General features: G+C 37.6%; 1 protein-coding gene across 1 annotated transcript in view; it reads right to left on the bottom strand.

Moving 5' to 3' along the window:
* Nucleotides 1-21,485, bottom strand: part of CPEB3 (cytoplasmic polyadenylation element binding protein 3) — a 93,607-nt gene that overhangs the window by 71,990 nt on the left and 132 nt on the right. The window contains exon 2 of the mRNA XM_080347581.1: nucleotides 12,106-13,010. Coding sequence (XP_080203707.1) covers nucleotides 12,106-12,999 — 894 coding nt within the window. The 5' untranslated portion in view covers nucleotides 13,000-13,010. The remainder of the gene's footprint in view (nucleotides 1-12,105; nucleotides 13,011-21,485) is intronic.

Raw genomic sequence — 21,485 nt, 5'->3', positions numbered from 1 at the left:
AACTGAGGTAAGAAAGAAAATGACAAAAAGGGAAACAAGTGAAAGTGTTAAACAGAAATCTACTACAGAAAGTTACTAATGGAGTTTCTTAAAGACAAATCTTGAGATCAATTTTATCAATAATGTTGGTTATTAAAGTAGGAACATGCTAATAATATTTACAAGATATCACTAATACAGAGGAGATCAGCTCATCATACAGAAAGCATTGAAATAATTTGAAGAACTGCAGCAAAGCAGGATGATATAGTAGCACTAACTAAAAGGTCATGACTTCAAAGTCAACTTTCACAATAAACTGGGACCTCACCATCCAGAAAGGAGACAGAAGGAACATAGACCAGAGCTTATTAGTTAATTTCTGGACAATTATAAGCCTTGAGTACAAATGTTAAGTGAGAAAAGGTAAGCAAAATTGCAGTCTATATGAAAAGTCATACTTCTAGTAGGGTTGTCTTTTGCATCTATCCACATCTGCATTAATAAAAAAAAAGCTATTAATATTTTCATTGCATTTGTTCTTTTAAATTATTCCCTTCACTTTACATGCCAAACATTGCCAAGGACAGAGCTATATTTTGAAACACTGACCAGTTCAAGTTTATATTTTAACAAGGCTACCATGTAAGTGAAATAGCAAGAAAACTTTCCAGTTTCTCTGGAAAATGAAGCATTCCAAACAAACTGTAAGATCTACTACAATCCATTTTCAAGTAATTTTAAATGGCTCACACAACATGAGTTACTATTCCCTTGCCTAACAAAAAAAAATTGTTACAAGTAATCTACTATCATGTCAGAAAAGCGTGTTCCTGTTTAGACAAGGGAGATAAGACTGTCCACAGACGTTTGCATCAAAACCTTACTTGTAAACTCTGCTGACAATTGTGGTTGATTTTACTACTCAGAAGTCCCAGGTACAGCTCCATTTATTAGCAGCCAGAAGCAGCAGGAGCCACCAAGCTCGATTGTCAAACCCAACCTAAAGTTTACAAGCTTTTACTTGTAGACATTCTCATCCACAGAAAAGTGAATGGGTATATTGTAATCTCGGATTACTATACAGGAAAATACCACAACTACACTTTCATTTTGTATTATAAAAATCCTACTTTTTCTTATCCCTGAGTTTTGCTTCCTTTACCCTGTTGTTCTGCCCTAGTTTTCCTACTGCACAGTTCGCTGCCACTTAGGGCTTTCTGAGGTTTAAGAAAAGCCCTTTCTGCTACTGCAAAATGTTTCACTGTTTGCGGGGCAGGGGCGGGGAGGGAGTGGGTGGTGGTTAATGACATGGGAAGAAACAATATGATCCTAGAAAGAATACATGACTAAGAGAACTATTTAACGAGATGAAATATTAGGTCAGACTGTTATGGTAATCATAATTTAAAACTAAAACATATCTTTATAACTAGTTTAAAGAAAATGTCAAAGCTACAAAGTATATTATGAACAGTTGACAGACTTGGTTATTATATCTTAATGCTTACTAAGCACATCAATATATGGTATTAGATTGGGTTACAAGCCATCTGCTAAAGTACTGGACCCTAGCAATCAGTTAACACATTAATCATTTATGAAACCTTTACAAATGTACAGTTACTGTAAAGGTTATGCAGTAAATGGTAGTAACACTAGCTACCTACATGTTAATTCATTAATGCTTTTAACAAATCTCCTTCACAGAGTAAAATACTACATTAAAGGATCTGTCTAAAAAAGCTCCAGAGTAGTACTCTGGAAAACACTTCCTGGTGAGACCACAGGGAACATGGAAGTCTAATATATTAGATTTAAGGCTTCTGAAGTATGATCTGTTGACCGCTGCAAGGTCATATAACAGTTCATGATTGTCTGTCACATGTTGCTAATTCTCTACCCTATTTCCAGCTGCTTAACATATGATAAATTTCAAAAAAAGTGTAGGTTTCTGTCTTTTACATCCTAGATGTCTGCGTGATAAACTAAGCAGATACAAGCTCTTCTGCACCTCAATCAATGCACACCACCAATAAAATACAAACAAGAATTGCTCAGAGCAATTCAAGAAGACCTTGCCATAGCTGCATAGGAGATAAGAAAAATATTACTGAATATGAGAAAAACACATTACTCGAGCTAAACCACAATTACTTTCTTATAAATAAGAGTGAAATTTTCCAGACAATTTTTTTCATCTTAACACTGCATTTTTAATACTTAATTGGATGGTCTGAAAAGACAGATTTTTTTTAAATCTATTATTTTTTTAGGCTAATGGGAAAGAAACAATGAAAAAAAAAGACCGTTGGAGAGGAATAGAAAAGAAAAAAAAAATCTAAAAATCCATAAAAGAACACCATCCCAGGTGAAAGTAAAAATACGTGTATAAAGGATACATATATCAGCATAGCTGAGCTAAAAAGATGGTCCAACGATACATGGCCCAAGCTCCAAAGTTGTTCACCCATTCCATACCTTTTTTTGTTTAACAGTCTAAATGCTTTCAGAATTGTTCACTACATACAGTGTATGACACGTAACTAAAATTAAATGGCATTTCACAGTTAGATGCCAGTGAGATACTTTTAGTAAATCATTATGGTTACTGATTTTGGCAGCAAAGTAAGATTTAGAAACAAAAAACTGTCACTTTGTTTCAATTTTTTATTAATTTGAGTTTTTAAAATAAGTATAGAGGCAGAAGAAATTTGAGGTTAGTGGAAGAAAGAAGCATAGAAAGTTTAAGATTGAAGAAATATTCAGGGAGACCTTATAGGAAAACTGTACATTTCTTTCTTCACAATAATTCTTCCATATATATATATATATATATATATAATGTTGGTATTAAAGACATAATTTTTTTTTTCATTTTATGTCAGAAGTGGTTTCTGGAAGATTGGTGTGGGGATGGCAAAAGAATATCAGTTCAGCCCGTTCAGACTAAGTTATCACTTGGTTAGAATTTCTGAATTTATAAAATTTAGAACTTCTAGCTAATATTTCTGAAAACTCCACTGTCCCTGAATTTATTTAAACCTACTTTAAATCCCTCATGCTATTAAGTTTGCACAGAAGCAATTCCCACAGAGAAAGTGAACATGACTCAGTTTATGACTACAGTGCTTTATTGGGACTTCGCCTGTAAAATGAAGCTTTGACATGGAAAGCAGAATAGGGAAGGCCAACTCAAATAAGAAGCCTCAGTGAAAAAGGGGATCAAAAAGCAGGAACAGAAAGAAGTGAAGAACGGAAGTTTGACAGGAGTGGAGCCGAACAGTTCAAGGCTGGATGAAACAAAAAAAGGGGCCCAGCCCACAAAAATCATGCTTCACCCACAACTGAAAGCCATTGACAGTATGTGCTCTGTACACACTACTTTCATTAATTTTGTTAAACCAAGAGCAATCTGTAGAGTTGACCAAAAGACTCTAACTTGGCTGATGAATCATGTGAAATCAACATCCTAACATGTAACAGAATCTCTGGTTTTGCTGAAGTGTTTTACTCAAGCTCCAGGAAATTTAAAAGAAAACCACAATTCTTACAAATTTTGCAAAGCCATACACACATGCACAAATTTAGGAAGTGCAGGAGTAAGACTGCCAGTGCAATTTAAGTTCTATCATTTTGCATTAAAAAACTATAGCTAAGTTTCAAAAACATTTTTCCAACAAAACCTCTATCTCATCCAGTGCCCATCAGTGCTGGTTTTGAATAACTAAGAGGTTGTTTGCTTACAGAAGCTCTATGGTGTTTCCTGCAGAATTTGGAAAATGTACATAGATAGTTGCAGGAAAAGCGAGTCTTCCAATTCAAGAAATTAACTATTTTCCTTCTTCTGTCTTCCCTCATGAAAAATTCTAAATTCCCGAATAATTTGTGCTTAAACTATAACTTTTTGCAGGTAACAATTTGTTTTCTACACTTTTTGGTAACTAATTTGAGATTTGCACAAGCAGCAGACTTAGGGACAGTCAATAGATGTTCTGTTTTCAAAGAGCTACATATGCTAAGTATTTCAGGAAAAAACAAAACACAACTTTTTCTTTTTCTCATATTGAACATAAAGAAGAAAATTATTTCCCCAAACTCTGTTCCTCTTGATTACATCCACAGAATGGAGATCACACCAGCCCTTTTAACACTGTTGTGACAAAGCAGATCAATATCTGTCCTGATCGGCACCATGCTTTACTTCTATGAGATCTTCTCCTATTAGATCTTATCTCTGGAATGAGTTTGAAAGGCATGCAATAAAGAGACAAAGCCACACCAAACAATGAGAAAAAGGAAGGTATCAAGTAGCTGTATTTTGCAAGTGCCACTGGGAACTTATAGACAGAATCATGTAATTGAAGCTTATGAAAATGTTGACCAAGTTTGAAGATACACAAGCAAAGTTTCTGCAGTATTTCACAACTTGCATTTTTAAAATCCTAAAATTTACACATAGTAATAAAAAGATTATACAAATGAAGATCTATCTTTCTATATAACAGTAGTTCATTCATCAAACTACTTTGAGACACCTGCTTATTGTTGGTATGTACAATATTCTAGTAATTGCTTAAAAGCAATGCTTTTGCACTTCTCGTAAATGTCGAATAAATAAAACAGGAAAAAACTAAATAAAGAAGAAATCATGAAACACTGCATGGTAATGAAAAAAAACAAACCTGGAATTAGTTACAGAATGGATAAAATGTCACAATAGCCTAAAAACTGGAAAGTCTAAGCATTGGTCTGACATACTTGTTAGAAAATGAGAATGGAAAACTACTACATTTCAACTTCCATAGTTGCTGAAAAAAAGCTTTAGATATTCTAAAGTAGGTGTTACTGAAAATTAATTACTATTATTTTCTGGAGAAAATGAACTGCTTATATATACACGGATATAGACTATAGATGTACATATATATTTTGTGTATACTTTTACACAAAACTGTGTATAACTATACACAAAATGCTAATATTACTAGGAACGGCAAATTTCCCTGAAGTTTTGAAATATGCATATTTTGTTTCTCTCCTACTACATGTTCCACGTATTCTTTTAGCTGACCAGAGAGAAAAAAAAATATAATCTCTAAACGCATGTGGACCTGTAGAAAGTTTCCCTATAGAAGGGAAGTTATTAGCCCACATAGCACCAGAAAGAGTTCAAAGGGAAATTCAGATGACCTTATGCTGAGTAAGCAGGAATTAGAAAACTCTGTTTCCTGACCTTTCTGAAATTATAGTTCTACTCCACTGTACCAAACAAGTAGGTTGAGATCAGAAATGGTACAAACTACTTCAGGCATCATCTTGCAAAACTAAGCACTTAACTGAGCTTGCAATAGGCTAGAAGGGCATAACAATCTGATTACCCCTGAGAGAAGATAGTAACTTTCACCTGCTTGTATTGTTCCTCCTATTTGAAGATCATACAGAATTTCTTTCCCTAGTTTTTTATATCTTCTGACAATAAAAATAGGATTTTTCTGAAGATGTGGAATATGAGTAAACCATTCTCTTTCATGTCAAGAAAATATGGTATTCCATTTTCAGCAGTTAATTGCAACCAACAATTATACACTAAAAGCTTTCAATATTGATTTCTGGGAGTTGAGAAGACAGAGTGAGGGGAAATAAGGAAGAGAAAGAGAAAATATATACTTTTTCTATCTAAAGTCTGCTAGCTGCCATTATGCTAAAGGTCTTAAACAGATCCTTTTCCTTAAATAACATATTACATGTTACTATGATAAAAGTAGAATCAAAGCAGCATGCTTATTTTGGGAAAAACAAATAAGTTTGTAAAGGCCTTTATTTGCTGTGGTAGTTTATGCCACAATTTGGAATAACGTTTTGATTAAATTTCTAGGACAAACATCTTTTATTTATGAATAGTATTTTTAAACTTGTAACACAATCTCAAGTGATCAGTAGGAAAAAGAAGAACAAGTAAAAGCCAGAGGGGCTCTCTCAGAGGTTCATCACTAGATAGTTTTGGTATGATGTTTTTCTCTTCAGCCTAATTTAAAAGTTTTTGAAAACACACTAGCCTACATAGTCCAAGCAAAACTCAGATTTCTACAGTTTAAGATCACTATATAACTTCAAAATAAGCAGTGCTATCTTTTATCTTCCCTTTGGTATGCTTCACTCAGAAATCACTCATGAGTGACCTAAATGAAAGGAGAGGTTTTTTACCAGCTACCAAGAAATGGAAATGTTCATCATTCACTCAGCAAACTCATGCTACTTCTTGAAAATCACCTGGAACAGAACACATTAGTCTTCCAGGTCTCTCTTTCTCTCACCTTCAATTCACAGGAACAGCTTCTAGGCAAAAAAAAAAAGTGAAAACTGGGGATGATACAAGACAGCAAATAGCAAAATAAACTGCCATCCCCTTCACCTTCCCTTCTACCTTACCTACCAAAGGAAAGACAGATAATTCTTTTATCAAATCTTTAAGACAAAATTATTGATTCATTGTTCTACATTAATACCTCAAATGTCTTTAAGGAAGTCCTGCCTATATATGGAGTTGCTCAGAATACCAACAGACTGAACTCACACCATTGCCCTACTTTCACTGCCTTTGAAGGCTTACCTACGATTCAGTTGGTTACTTCAAATCAAGACAACAATCAATAAGTAACTAGTTCACACATCATCATACTTTAACTATGAAACAGTCCTGTACTCCTACTGTATTTTAATAATTTGAAAATGCAGAAATTTAGAACTCAATCAGATCTAAAATCTAACAAAAATCGTAAGATACTTCAGAACTACTACGGCCAAAGTATCATGTATTGCTTGTATCTGTTACACTACTGAGATACGATGACATGTGTTCTCATATTTTAATATCCATAATCAGGATAATTGTTGATTGTCCCAATACAAGCATGTAAGAAAGAAGAAGAAGAAAAAAAAAAGTGGGATAAGTTACTTCCCCAACAACTAAGTCCTTTTTTGCTGTTGTTGTTCATAAGGTTGCAGGCTGCCAGTACTTTTGTGTCTCCATGCAGGAAAAATTAAGATTTGACATTTTTCTTTTCCCTAAATGTTAAGAAATAGTTTTCAAGACACCAGTAATGAAACTAAGTATGGTTATCTACTAAACTGTCAAGAAATAAGAGCTCAGAATGTCAAATTTAGGATAAAGAAACATGGTGTTTTCAAAAATAATCTTCAAATAGACTTATCGGATACAACTATTTCTGGTTTAAAAAAAAAAAAAAATCTAGATTTAAACAGACTTCAAAATGACAGTCACCAGTGGGTATTAGCCAGTAAAAGTCCCTTACTCATAAATATAAAACTGTGTTTGTTACACTTGTGAATGTTCCAATACCCGAATCCATTTTAATTCAGTCATTTTTAATACACAAACACACACGTATGTATATATATATATATATGTCATATCCTAATATGCATTTCAGGTCATTACAGTATTAAGAAACAGAACTATGACAATTAAGCTACAGTTAATTCACTGCCTGTGAAGAAGTTATCACAAACACTATAAAACTGAACTTTATAGTGTATTCTTTTCCCTAGGACTTGAACACAAAAATTACTCTGCATTACTTTACTGCATATGTATATATATTTATATGTATGTGCACGTATGCACATAATTTGTTTTGAGTATCAATCTGTATCGGCATGGAGAAAGCTAAGTATGGGCTAATCTCAGAGGCCTGAAGAACTTCAAATGTTTAAAGAAAGCAGCTTCTTAAGGAGCTGTCTACTAGTCACCAACCAAAAGTCACAATGGAAGTATAAACATGATGCAGTGGCCATTCCCTTGTCCTTCATTTCACCCAAACAGCCACAGTGTGTTAAGTACAACACAAGACAAAGTACTTGTGATTGCTAATGTATTACTAATTACTGTGTCCATACCTAAATGCATAAATATATACTTATACAAACATATATTTATGCATATATACCTATATTCAAACTTGCTGCACATTTTGGGTTGCATTTGTTTCAGTATGAAATATTGAAACTATATATAATTTCTAAATGTAGCTTATAATTTTACTTTGGTCCAGATTAATTCCTATTGAAAACAATGAAGAAAAAAAAACAAACACCAAAACAACTTGCCTTAAAAGAAACCCAACCTTTCTCAGCTTCCCTGCAGAAGACAGCATGTTAAAACTATCTTTATCCACAATACCACTTCATTTATTCCTGCTAGAGAAGTATTTATCAGTAAAGCTGCCAAGAATGACTTGATGTGTGTCAGACTCTTCAGAGCACCAACTTGCTGTGCATTTTTTAAATCTAAAACTTGCAATTGTACATTTTTATTGTTTGGAAAGAACACGACTCAGAAAGGACCAAATTTGAACAACTTCTAGGAAATAGATATAGTGTTGTTATTATTAAACATCCACAGAGCAGACTTCCTTAATTAGTATACTGGTCTCCAAACATTTAATTCCTTCTCTATTTTATCCATTAATTTCTTATTTGTGCTTCCAAGGGTCTATTTCAGGCACTATCAATCCTCCTAGCCCCACAAGCTGTGTCCAAATGTCTTCATATGGCCAAAAGCAATACACTATTTACCTGAGGGAAGTGAAAGAAAAGAGAATTTTTAGGAGCAGCTTAGCGGCATGAGATGACATTGGCTCTGCTTGAGCCCCAGTGCTCTGCTGTGAAAAGGAACTGAACCACTGCCCAGGCTCCAGGGACAATCAGTGCTCAAAGGCCAGAAATGAGGATCACCTGTCATTAACGGCACAACACTAGCGCCTGTCACAAGACAACCACAACAGACCTTCACCTGAACTACTTGGAAGCTGAAGAACATTCAAAAGAACAAACTGGCCAAATATCTATATTTCATACCTGGCCTTGTTCCACATCTGTTCCTGTGATCTTGTCTCCAACTCTCATCTGCTACATTATATTTCATTTCAGACTGATTGCTTCTTTTCTTTTCCAGCTATCAACTTCATGTCTTCAATTTTTTTTTTTATACAGTGCAATGAATTTCCCCTCAGTAAACATAAGAAACCATTCTCCTTTAAAGCAACTTTGGTTGCCTTTCAACACCAATTACAAGCCAGATGTCAACCGAATTCCTAACAATTTATATTTTATTTTTTTTTATATGTTCTGCAGCACAACTCCTTGGGACAGATGCCAACTGGTTTTGACATACAAGGTACACTAACATATTACTCAAATTTGGGGATGAGGATGTCTAGCATACTGCTTTATACACATGTTCTTAAGAACAAAAAACATTTTCAAATTCAACATTTTTTCCTAGAACTAGATATATCAGTAGCTGAGTATCAGCTGTCTTTAAATATTACAGACTTGGAACACAAACCTTGATTATAGATGTTTTCTCCTTAAAATTGTTTGATCACTGCAAAGATCTGAATTAAAAAACAGGTATCACTGACATTAATTCAACCAGCAAACATATTCTTATTTTTATTTTTACCTAGAACACCTTAGGCTTACTATCTGATTAAGGAATTAATTAAATTTAAACCACAAATTTTTATAAGCCTTACAATCTCAACAAAAGAGAAAAGAATGGGTTAGCATAAAGAACTCACTAATGTGCATTAATGTGTTGCTAGCAAGTTTACTGAAAGATATTTCTGAAGCAGATCAAAAATGTTTAGTTTTGAAGGGTAGCAGATGTACATGGATAAACCTGCCAGAATTACTTGATAGTGCTGACAAGCAGAACTTACTGTGTCAACTGTGTCAACACATTGCCCGATTTCTGAGCAGGAGAAAAAAAAAAGGCAACCAGAACCCAGGCAGTCACTCTTACATTAATTTGAATTCCCTTTTTATCAATGTAACTAAACAGTTGCCTCCTATTGATAGTACAGTTTCAAGACTTGGACAGTTTGTTAAGTATAGGAGCAATAACCACTAACCCAGATTACAATCTTGTATGCAAAATTCAGCACCTTGTATTAAAAAGAGCCTAAGAGAAAAAAAAAGTTTTCTAAGTTTCTAAGTTTTCTGAGTCTCTGAAATCACACTGTTATTCCAGCTGGTGCTGAGTATAGTCTAAGTATTTGCTTTCAGCTGAACAGGGAAATATCAGATTAAATTCAGAGAGAAAAAAACAAGTTTCCAAATTTACATATTGGCTAACTTAGCTTTTCAAAATCTTTATTTTAAAACCAAAGGACCTTTTCTTTAAAAACATTTATCTGCCTTTTTTCCTAGTGAAGACTAAATATCTGCTAGTTTAATTTGTGACAATTTACAGTCACGATAATAAAGCTGTCTAGTCAGCAAAGATGTATCTCACTGACCAAACCACAGAAATAAGAACATTTACTGTTGCTTTCCCTACTAATTCAAATCTACCAGAATTTTTAATATCTTACATGTAGACAATTTAAATAAAAGAATAGCTGCAAATTGAAACACATTTCCCATTCTAAGAAAAAAAAAAAAAAAGACTGGGAGCTATATTAATTAGCTTTCGTGTGGCTTTGCTTTGTGCAACGTAGTTGTTTCACCAGGCACATCGTGCCTAAAGTATAATCTTTCTTCAGACTTCAGTGTTACAGACACATTGACCAGCAGTTCACCAGCAGCCACTCCGCCTTCATTTAGGGCAGCCAATAAAAAATTAGCAACTCTCTCTTTAAACAGAATGAAGCAGCAAAATGAAATTTCTGGGCTGACTATAAGGTGCCCTCTTTGAATGGGATTGGAAAGTGCACAGGAATGCATGTATTTTACTTCAACAATCTCTTAAAGTAACCAGGAGGGGGTGTTTGGTTGTGGGTTTTTTTGGTTTACTGGGTTGTTGGTTTTTTTTTTTCTTTGTTTCTAATACTGTCAATCTAGATGCTATTCTTTCTATACTGGTAAGTGGAAAATCTTTCAGTTTATACTTTGCTGAGAAAGTGATTACCTAAAGAGAAAGCATATATGATTTCACTGTATTTCAAAACAGAACATTTCAATTTGTCTGAAATTTAAAAAGCTAACGTAGAAGCAATTTGAGATTCACTTCGCCTTGTACAGATATAACCATAACTGCATGCTGTGCTTTTTTCAACTTAAAATGGATTTCACACTATGACAGGTTTCATTCTGCATTAAAATTGCAAATCTTCTATGTGGCCCAGTTTCAGCTGCAATTGATCTGCTTTGTCGTCATAGATTTAAAAAACAAAACAAAACAAAAAACAAACCAACAACAAAAAACAAATCACAACAGTGAAGGGCACTGCAGCTTTAAATATTTCAGAGCTATGTAGCTAGTAAATAGACTCCATTGCAATATGGCTCTGAAGGTCGTGTCCTATTGTCTCTTTTCTCTGCAAATACTCTGAACAGCATAAAATGGTGTATTTTATACAATACCTCCCTGCCATTTCTAAATCACATCAATTGTATTAGGCATTTCCTTACTGGAAAGGACAGATACGCCACTCTTTCCATACACACCCACGCCGCTTCTAGATGTATTAAAAAAGTCCACTGTGAATATAACAGCAGGGTGTACGTATCAGACAGCTTTTCATATATATACCTTATGTGAACAGACTGCCCATTAAATCCCACCACAACAGAAGGGCAATTAGTTATTTCAGTGGTGATAAAATAATTAACTGGATTTCAGGTCAAAAAGCATCTTTGATTAAAATTACCATGCCAGTTAGAAAACTGAAGCCAGCAATTTTAACATCTCCTGTTTCTCAAATACGGGAAAATATGAAAGAAAAAAAATTATCACACACAGAGAAGTAACAGAACATAGCCTACCAAACCTATTTATCATGAAGGAAGGCTACTACCTTTTATATGCTAAAACAAACAAACAAGAATCACACAACAAAAAAAAAAAAACAAGCAAAAAGCCCTGTCACATTTAAGAATAAGATACAAGAAAAATAAGACTATAAACCTTAAGCCAGAATTTTGAAATGTTGTGTATGCACTCCCTATGATCAACCTCACTTCTTTCTTATTATTATTTTATGCAAATATGAGTTATGGAGGTGCCTCTCGGGTAAAACATAACATGAAATACACTCCTGCAAAAAATACAACTTTGCGACAGCAGTCACCACATAGAAGGTGCATGTAGTCATTTACCTGAAAAGGCAACAGATTGTTGCCATTGTCCGTCCTGAACGCATTATCTTCCATCCAGGATTTGGGGGTTAAGGGTGCAGCCCGTGGGAACTTCGGAGGGGCAATGACATTGCTGGAGAATGGTTTCTTAAGGGGTGAAATGGGATTGAGGGGAGAGGGCACACCAACCCCCACTCCCACGCCGACTCCCACTCCAACTGCCCTGCGAGGGTCCCTTCCAGCCTGCAGCCCGCCCCAAGGGTTGGAAGGTGTACTCCAAGCTGCATTTTGATGATTATTCCAGCTGGAAGAGGAAGAAGAGGAGGCAGAGGAGGAAGACGGTTTGCTGGTCATGATGGGCTGATGGCTGTAAGCAGCATTTCTCTGGGCAAAAGGTGCCTGATTAGGGCTCACAGGTGACCTCCGCTGCTGTTGCTGCTGAGCTTGCTGCTGCTGCTGCTGATGTTGGTGGTGTTGAGTCTGAGCTAGGCCAATTTGAGGCGAGAAAGTGCCACCAAATACAGGGTTGACATGGTGTGGAAAATTCTGGAAAAGCATTGTCCCATTGACTGGAGTAATCCCTTGGAAAAAGCTATCATCCACCGTGTTTGTGGTCCCTGTAGACCAGGTGCTGCCAAAGGAGGGAGACAAGGAGGTGCCGGCTGCAGGTTCTTGTTGAGGCTGGTGAAAGCTCAACCCAGGCAAAATGGGAGACTCCATCTGCATCTTCTCCTTGCTATTTTGGGACGGAGCCGATGTGCCGATACTAGTCACTGAACTGCTGTCTTCTGGTTTGGGTGCCTCCGACGAGATGGGTGTAGAGGGGGCTTCTGCTGAGTTTGGATCTTGCTGCTGCTGCTGCCGCTGCTGCTGGGGCTGGGCTTTGCTTTTGTCCATCAGTAAATCATCCTGCATGGTTTGCGCAGCTGAAACAGTAGGGAAAAAAAACCACAAAGACAGATTATTAACGTTGTCATTCATACCACAAACCAGGCTGTTTTAATCATTTGCCGGGTAAAAATCCCATCCAACTGCTATGCTACAGCAAGTTGCAAGGCAAACCTGTAATCTTCCCCCTCCCCCATTTAGGAATATGTAACCTTTGATCGTGCTAGATTGCCTTCAAAATATTTTTAAAGATGCTTCACCCTTTTTGATGCCTTGTTTCCCTTCAGTCTAAATGAGAGATGTGCTTATAGGGCAGAGATATACAGCAATTTCGCCACGTCTCTTTTCTCTTACACCGGAACTCAGAGCTCTCACCCTGCAATGAGAAACTGATTCTGGTTCCTGTTTTTCCAAGCACCCTCCTCCTCCACCTCCTCCCCCTGGTTATTTGCATACGTCAATAAATACTGCTGCGTCCTTCAGCAAGGTTAAAAAGACACCAGTCTTCACTCTTCTCCTCCCCCTTTTCTATTAGGGGACCTTTAAAGGAGCCGGGTACCGATTTTCCTTAATTAGCAAGCAAGCTTTCAATTATTTAGATTTATCAGAGAGAAAGCACAGACGAAATCTCGCCCTGACACGAAGCGGTTCTCAGCCGCACAATCCTTTCCTGGGCGTTTTGTGCCGCCCAGCTCGCCGCTTGCTGCGGGCATGAGACGCGATCGCAAAGACGGGGGCAGGGGAGGGGGGAGAGGGCGCGGAACGTGGAGACACTTAATGTGCAAAGACACCGACGGGTGTTACATTTGCCTTCGGTGACCTTAAGGACTTTCTGCGTAAAAAGCTATTTTACATCAAAGTAGTCTTTTGTCTAAAGGTATTTCTACTCGCCATATTTCTATATGCATGAAATCATCACTAATTTGTTCATTGGGCAAAAAATAAGGTCAAAATGAGCAGATCTGAGAGGTATTATTAGACTGAGATGTTTCTGATGCTTTCACAATGAAAAATAAAAGTGGGGGAAATCGAAATACTTGAAATATAGACACACCACATTTGAAAAGCCATCTTTATATGCACAAGACTCAAATTATTGGTGAAATCACTACGTAAGTTTAAAGTTTAAAAAGTAAACTTACGTAGAATGGTTGAGTCTTATATCAACTAGAAAAGGTGCTTCACATGAAATAGGACAGATCATATAATTTGATTATTATTTTGAAACACGATAGGACTGACAGATTTTAATGAACAGCAATTGTATGAAACTAGAACAGGAACCTCTACATTTTGCAGATTTTTAGTCAATTGAAGAGATAATTATAAATCTCAAAAGTATTTTAAATGAGCCAAAAATCACTTATTTTGAGTAACTGTGTCAAAGATGGTCATCACTGAATACCTAATTGCATTTCTATTGAGTTAATCATATGATATCAACATTCCTAAGATTGCATGTTTTTAGGATAGTTGTTTTCATGTAACAAACTAAAAGTTAAGCCAAATCAATTAACTGTTCAAGAAAGGTAGCAAAGAGTGAAGTCCATGACCCTCTCCTTTCCAACATCAATAGTTTTTAGAGGGTTCATGTGTATATTTAACAATTTTTGTTTCTTTCTTTCTTTTAAATGTCTTCTGAGCCATACACACATGTTTTAGTTAAAATTAATGTCAAGGGCAGGTTTCTGCTATCAAGCAAGTTACTAGTCATGCTCCCTATTATCTAGCTGTTCAATAAGTAAATCGAAGAGCAAGGGTTCATGAACAGACTATGCAGCAAGAACATGAAAGCAAGTTCTTAAGAAGAATGGAGTAAACTACTGCATCTGTAACACGCAGCTCTGCTGCTGCTGGGGGTGCAGAAAACCTTGTGAGGCACTTTAAAGCAATACTGCAGTAAGTCATAATACACCAAGCTCTGAGTAGCTTTGCATTAGCTTCATTTCGCTCAAAATCACTGTTACTCCTAACGCTACATAAAATTACTGATGATCCACATCAGAGAGAGAAAAAGACTATATGTACCCCCTCCCTGGTTCTGAGCTATCAGTATAAAAATATATTTAGAGAAAAAAACACAGCAGCTGAAATGTTAAAATTCTGTTGTCAATAAGGTATATTTAAATCAGTTAGTCACCAGCTATAGTGGCTAGCACAGCACTTACTTCAAATATGTACCTTGGCTTAGCTAGTTGTTTTTGATCTTTATCCTAAGGACTGTAATCCATGTTCATTTTCATGTTGCTTCTAAAAGGTAAAAATCACTGTACAATTCAACCCTCTTGTCAAGGTCAAGACCTACCTTTAATGAATGATGCCAGTCTGAATGGAAAAACACTGGACAATAAATGACTTTGAAAGACAGGCCAGCCAATATCTAATGTTGGGCTAATACACAGTACCTCTCAATTATTTGCTAGTTTAAGTATTTGTACAAATTTACAATCCAGTACAGGAAATCTATGTCCCCACAGCAATACCAGCTCTATTTGCATGCAGTAGCCCATGCAGTCAACACCGAAATTTTTAAGGAACAGTTACCTTTTGATTTTCTGTATTTAAAGATCAATAAAATGACAGTATATTTATTTTCTTCTTTCAGGTTTGGTATATGACAAATAGTCGACCACACTGGCAAGAGCACTTTGACAACTGGAAGCTTTCAGCGCATGCTCTCCCAAGGAATCATGGGGCTTGAAGTCTACAGATGGCATTTCACTGCTGCTAGCCTGAAAGGAACAGGGCTCGGAAGGAAACAAAATATGTGCACACTCCCTCTTTCCTGGGAAAATTGCTGCAGTCTGAATCACCAGCTCTGAGGACATAAACATCTGTCAGACTGAGCTGAAAGTGAGTAATTAAATAAGAGCTTTTAACAGTTTAATTTATAAGCCCAGATCAAATAGCTACCTATTCACAACAACAATTGCTAGACAAAGAAATAGTTCTACTATTTCCAAACTTCCTTCCAAACTCTGAACTTGTAATATAAGAAGTTAATTAGAAGCTCACACCAGCTATAAAGTATACAGCTATTACAAATGAGACTGTGTCATGTTGCTTAGCTGAAGAAAATATTAAATAATCACCTGTCACAATTTCTAAAAACATTCTGAAACTCAAACAGAAATAGGTCAAGTGCGAACATTTAAAACAAATCAAAATCAGCACATAGGTGAAAAGTTGCACTATTTAAATCATTTCCAGTTTCCAAGTGACTACTTTTTCATTACTCAGTTATTGTAACTATACTAAAAATTCTACCAAAAAAAAAAAAAAAAGCTCCTCAGAAAAAAAAAATGGAAAGTGCAAATTTTACTATTTAACATCCTATCTACTCTGTACACTGTGGTTCCACATTTTGGCTGCCTCCCTTCAACTACCCACTATCTGTGTATCTCCAGCCTTCACATCAACACATAACCTGACAGGAGTTCCTCTCATAAGATATTAATATTTTAATGATTAGTGTAGGTTGGGTAAAGTTTTCAGAATTCTGTTTACTGGCACTTGTGCTCTGTTTAGTACCAGTCCATGAATTATTCTGGACATTTATTCTGGATAATATTTCATAATACTAATTATTCAGGACCAAATGGGAATTACATTTTTAAAATCAGAAGTGTGACAATATGAGTGTTTAACAAAATTGCAGGCTGATTTTTTCCAAGGATGAAATATGTATAGCTTTATGCATGAAAGAGAGATGACTAAAGCTGAGAAAGGTAAATTAGGGCAGTTGAAAACAGGTTGTTAAAACACTTATGTCTCTACTTTCTACAGTTTGTTTGTGTTGGACTGTATGGTCTGCCTGCCTTAAATCAATGCTGAAATTAAAGAGTTTCTCAACACTTGCTCTAACCTGTTTGTGCTACTCTGAATCATTAAGGGCAGGAAAACTGCTTTCCTAAAGCACCTGAAAATACCTCACTTGTTGAAATATACCAGCTAGCACAGGGCAGGCTCTAGGTCTTCTGTACCCCTCCTTTACGTAGCTATTTACCTCTGGATAATTGCTTTTCAGATTATTTGAGGATGCATGTGGAAGTCACCGCACCCTTACTGTCAGTTCTTTCCAGGAGACAGCTTCACTTTGTAGATCAATTATTAAGATAAGGAGAGTGCTTATTATGATATTTGCAAATGGAGAAGCACTCCAGAACTGAAAAAAACTGGGACATAAAGACAGGTTTTGATCAACTAGACAGTAGAAGAAAACCAGTTTCTATAATAACAAAAGTTGTATCAGAACACAAGACCTTAATGCAATCTGGTATTTAAATTATTTGACCTGGGCCAGCTCCAAATAATCAAACATTAAAAAGGCCAAAATAAGCCTAGATAACTCAATCAACATTGTATTAAGTGTATTTTTATTTTATAAAATTTATTATTAAACTATTTAAGCCTTTTATGACTAACAAACCATGCTAGTCTTTTTGCCAGAAAGTGAATACTTCAACTAACTTGAAGGTTAAAATGAAGAATTAAGTTACTGAAAAAAATTTATTGTAGAAATGTTTGTATCACTTTAGATTTGTTTCATTTTAGTTTAATAGAGGGCTCCTTGTCTTTCTAAAGATGAAATCGAGTAGATAAAAAATGCCTAACTGATGTTGTAATTTAATTTTATGTATTACATTCATAGCCATTAAAGTGCAGTTTTGCCAAAATATAACACTTTCATATTGCCAGGTTACTTAGCTTTCACTGAAAACAGTGAATAATTCCAACAACCTTAATATTGTCAGATCAAAAGAACTGTATTAAGATTCTGCTCCTTCATTATTCAGTCTCTTTTTCAGGCCTTGAAGAAATGGTCAGATAAATATTTAATATACCTCCATATTGTTTTTACAGTAATTGCTAGTCAACTTCTTTATTAAGCTTAAACCTGTATAAATCTGTTATCAAACTATTTAGTATTTTAAAATCTGATCTTTTGACATAAATCTGATAGCCAAATTTAGGGCTCAATTTTAAGCCCAAAATAGCTTATGCTGGTTTTGAGGATTTTAATTAAGTTCTGTACTTGCCTTCAAATGTGCTGTTTTATTTCATTCAAAATGGCTGCCATCTCCAGTCAGTATCAGTGAGGCTGAGCTCAGTCAAAGCTCAATTAGTAGCAACCATTTTCCCTCACTTTGCATTGGCAAAAGGGAATCTGTACCCACGAGAGTTCTCTCAGGGCTCAAATGCAGCTGCTACCAGGTGAAGGCAAGAGAAGACAGAGTGAGTGCAATGAACATCATGGAGACAGAAGGAAGGAACAAAGAAGAATCTACAAAGGGATGATATGGGAAACAGTAGTTAAAAAAAAAAAAAATAACCTGCAAAAGGCAACGTGAGATGTATACTGGAAATCGCCAATGCAAAGAAGGAAGCATAAAGAATAAAAAGAAGAAAGAAAATGGAGAAAAAGGGAATGAGGGAGAGTGAAATGAAGGAGGAGATTGTCAGGGAGAATAAAGCAAGCATTTGAATAGAGCAGCTGCATATCCGGTCTTGTTAAGGGGAAGAGATGAGGCTGGAATGACAACTCTCGCTTTGTGAGAGAATGAGTTTTTTCTCAAATTTAGAAATGATAATATATGTATTTTAGGATCACACTTTGATTCTGAGAAGAGCAGAAAAATGGAGAATACATACCCCAAGTTCTCCAACAAACTACTGAACAATAAAAAGGCACATATCAGTTTTTCAATTCCAGGATATTTAAGCTATTTATGGGATATTAAGAGGTCTGCCACTATAGGATCATAGAATAGTCTGGGTTGGAAGTAACCTTCAAAGGTCACCTAGTCCAACCCACCTGTCATGAACAGGGACATCTTCAACTAGATCAGGTTGCTCAGAGCCCCGTCCAGCCTGGCCTGGGATGTGTCCACAGATGGGGCATCTACCACCTCTCTGGGAAACCTGTGCCAGTGTTTTACCACCCACACTGTAAAAAATTTCTTCCTCGTGTCTAGTCTGAATCTCCCCTCTTTTAGTTTAAAACCATTACCCTTTATCCTATCATGTTTTTATGTATCCTATTATGTTATTATATTCCATGTTTGGTAAAAAAAACGAAGAAAAACCCCATCCAAACCTACCAAATGTTCACTCTTAGACCTAATTTTCAAGTTTCATCTAGTCTTTTCATCCCTCCCTATGCCACTGGTAGAACAAAGCAGCCAGTGTTGTCACAGACTTCTTCAGCCTCCAATGGTAGTCAAGTGATCCTGAGTTCTGGTTACATTTTTTCAGGTAAGTCTTGTTCATAGCCATTATTACTCATCATGAGCTCATAGCATTATCCTAAATGGCAGACAACTAGCATATCCTTCCCACTCCAAGCCAAAATACAGAAATTGCACAAATCACATAATCCAAGGAATAAAACCAGTTTCCCTATTTCCATTATTAATTTTTGAGAATAAATATGTAAAACCTAAGCATTTGGCTAGTCTAGCTGATCAGTGCTCTGGCCAATAGACAATGCACTTATTCCAGACCAAGATAAGGAATCAGAAACTCTGATATCTAATATTGCTCTTATGTTTCATGAGCAGCTGTAATTGGGACAATGTTTATTAGGTTCTCTTCCAGGAAGTCATGCCCATATGGTTTACTCCAGCCACTGTATATCCAAGACTTATCGGTAGTACAAGCAAAACTGAATTTCACTGTTCCAATAATAAGTACAAAATAGATTTTCTGGGACAGGATGTTAGCATGATGCCTTCTTCCTACATGGTTCTATACATCCTGTAAAGAACATTTACATCACTGTAACTACTTTAGCATTCCTATTTATGATATTTGCAGCAATTAGAAAATAAACACCACCCTCCCTACTCTATACATATAATACTGCTTACAAGTCCCAAGTCTGGATGTTTTACATGCATTTTTACACTTTCCTCTCAGTGACAGATTGATTTTTCTCTAGCTAAGGCAGCACAGTCAAAGAATCCAGTGTATCCACTAAAGTCTCCTTCCTGTTCTACCTGATCTCTGTAGCCATATCTATCCACCAGGCAGATGCTACTTGTCTCGACCAAGAACAGATGTAGATTGATCCAGCTGTACAATTGTGAGGTGGGTCCTGTAAATTACTATCTTGTACAGAAACTGCAGCATAACAAAGTTGCAATTTACACAAGGTATCAGGGACTAGTTACATGTATCAAAACTTATTACAAGCTATTTATTAAAAAAAAATACATACCTATGTATTTATACATAACCTGAAAAGGAAAATACAAAGTTGCTTTTCACTAACCAACCTTAAGAACCTGGAATGTCACAACTGCCTCTGAATAGAGGGACCTCGCCCTTTGGGAAACGTGGCATGATGCAGAGCCTGTACATGCATGCAAATCTGCATACACCTGGACTGAGAAGAGTGGAGACAGATACCCGAAGTGGAGACAAACAGGAAGCCAACTTCTCTCCAGGTGCTATCCACCTTTGTGCTCTAAAGGCTTTTCAGCTTCTAGATTCCCAGTTTCACAGACTGTGATGGTCTGTATTGACATGAGAACATATAACAAATTTTAAAAGCACTTCAGAAGGATTTTTTTCTCATTAGGAAGCACACAAAGTGAAATGCGAGCGTTGCTACTACCACCAGCTGTCCCACACCTCACCCCACTTGTGCACAGAAGCCAGTGGCCACCAAGCCTCCATCGAGCACCAAGGGCCACTTACAAGGGCGCCAGGTGCTTGTCCTTGTCATTGCCAACAAACCCACAGAAACTGATCGATTTCTGCCATGCCAGCCACCGCCCTCCTCGGCAGCCTAACCGGGGTAGGCACCCGGCAATGTGCCCTCTTCCTTCGGGCCTCTCCGCCCCAAGGGCAGGGCCCGGGGGGGGCCGACCGGCCGAGCAGAAGGCGGGAGGTGCCGGCACCTGTTCGGCAGGCGAAGGAGTGTCTGGGGTGTGCAGGAGGGTGCTCCTTCCCTAAGGGCCCCTCACGCCCTGCGTGAGCAGGGTGGGGGCAGAGGAGAAGGCGGCCCAGTCTCTCCCGCCGCCCGGCGACCGCCGGGCAGCGCCGCCCCCCTCACACACGGCGAAGGGCAACGGCCGCTGCGCGAGAAGGAGGGTGGTGGCGCGAGAGCCCTTCCCGCTCGCCGACCCCTCCAGACCCTCAGGGCCACCGGGCGGCGGTGGGACGTGTGGCGGCCGCTGCTGCGGGCGCGGGGCCGGGCCCGCTGCTGACCTTCCCCGCCCAACTCCGTACGCCAACGGGGCCACCCTGCCACCGCGTTCCCCTACCTGCCCCGCGCGCGGTGCCGGGCAGCGGCTACGCGACAGCGGCGAGGAGCGGCATAGGGAGGAGAGAGGGAGCGGCACCACAGACGGGGGGGGGTGGGGGGTGGGACGGGAAAAGGGGGACGCGCCCCGCCGGACCTTTAAACTCCCGAGGGCGGCAGGACTACAGTTCCCAGCGTGCCGCGGCAGCCGCTGCCTCTGCCCCGGCGCAGGCGCACTGCGGCGACGGGACGTGGTGACGGGTGT

The sequence above is a fragment of the Nesoenas mayeri genome, assembly GCF_963082525.1.
Source record: "Nesoenas mayeri genome assembly, chromosome: 7".
In the NCBI taxonomy this organism is placed as follows: Eukaryota; Metazoa; Chordata; class Aves; order Columbiformes; family Columbidae; genus Nesoenas; species Nesoenas mayeri.
The sequence above is the reverse complement of the archived record's forward strand: the minus strand, read 5'-3'. Positions and strand labels throughout refer to the sequence as shown.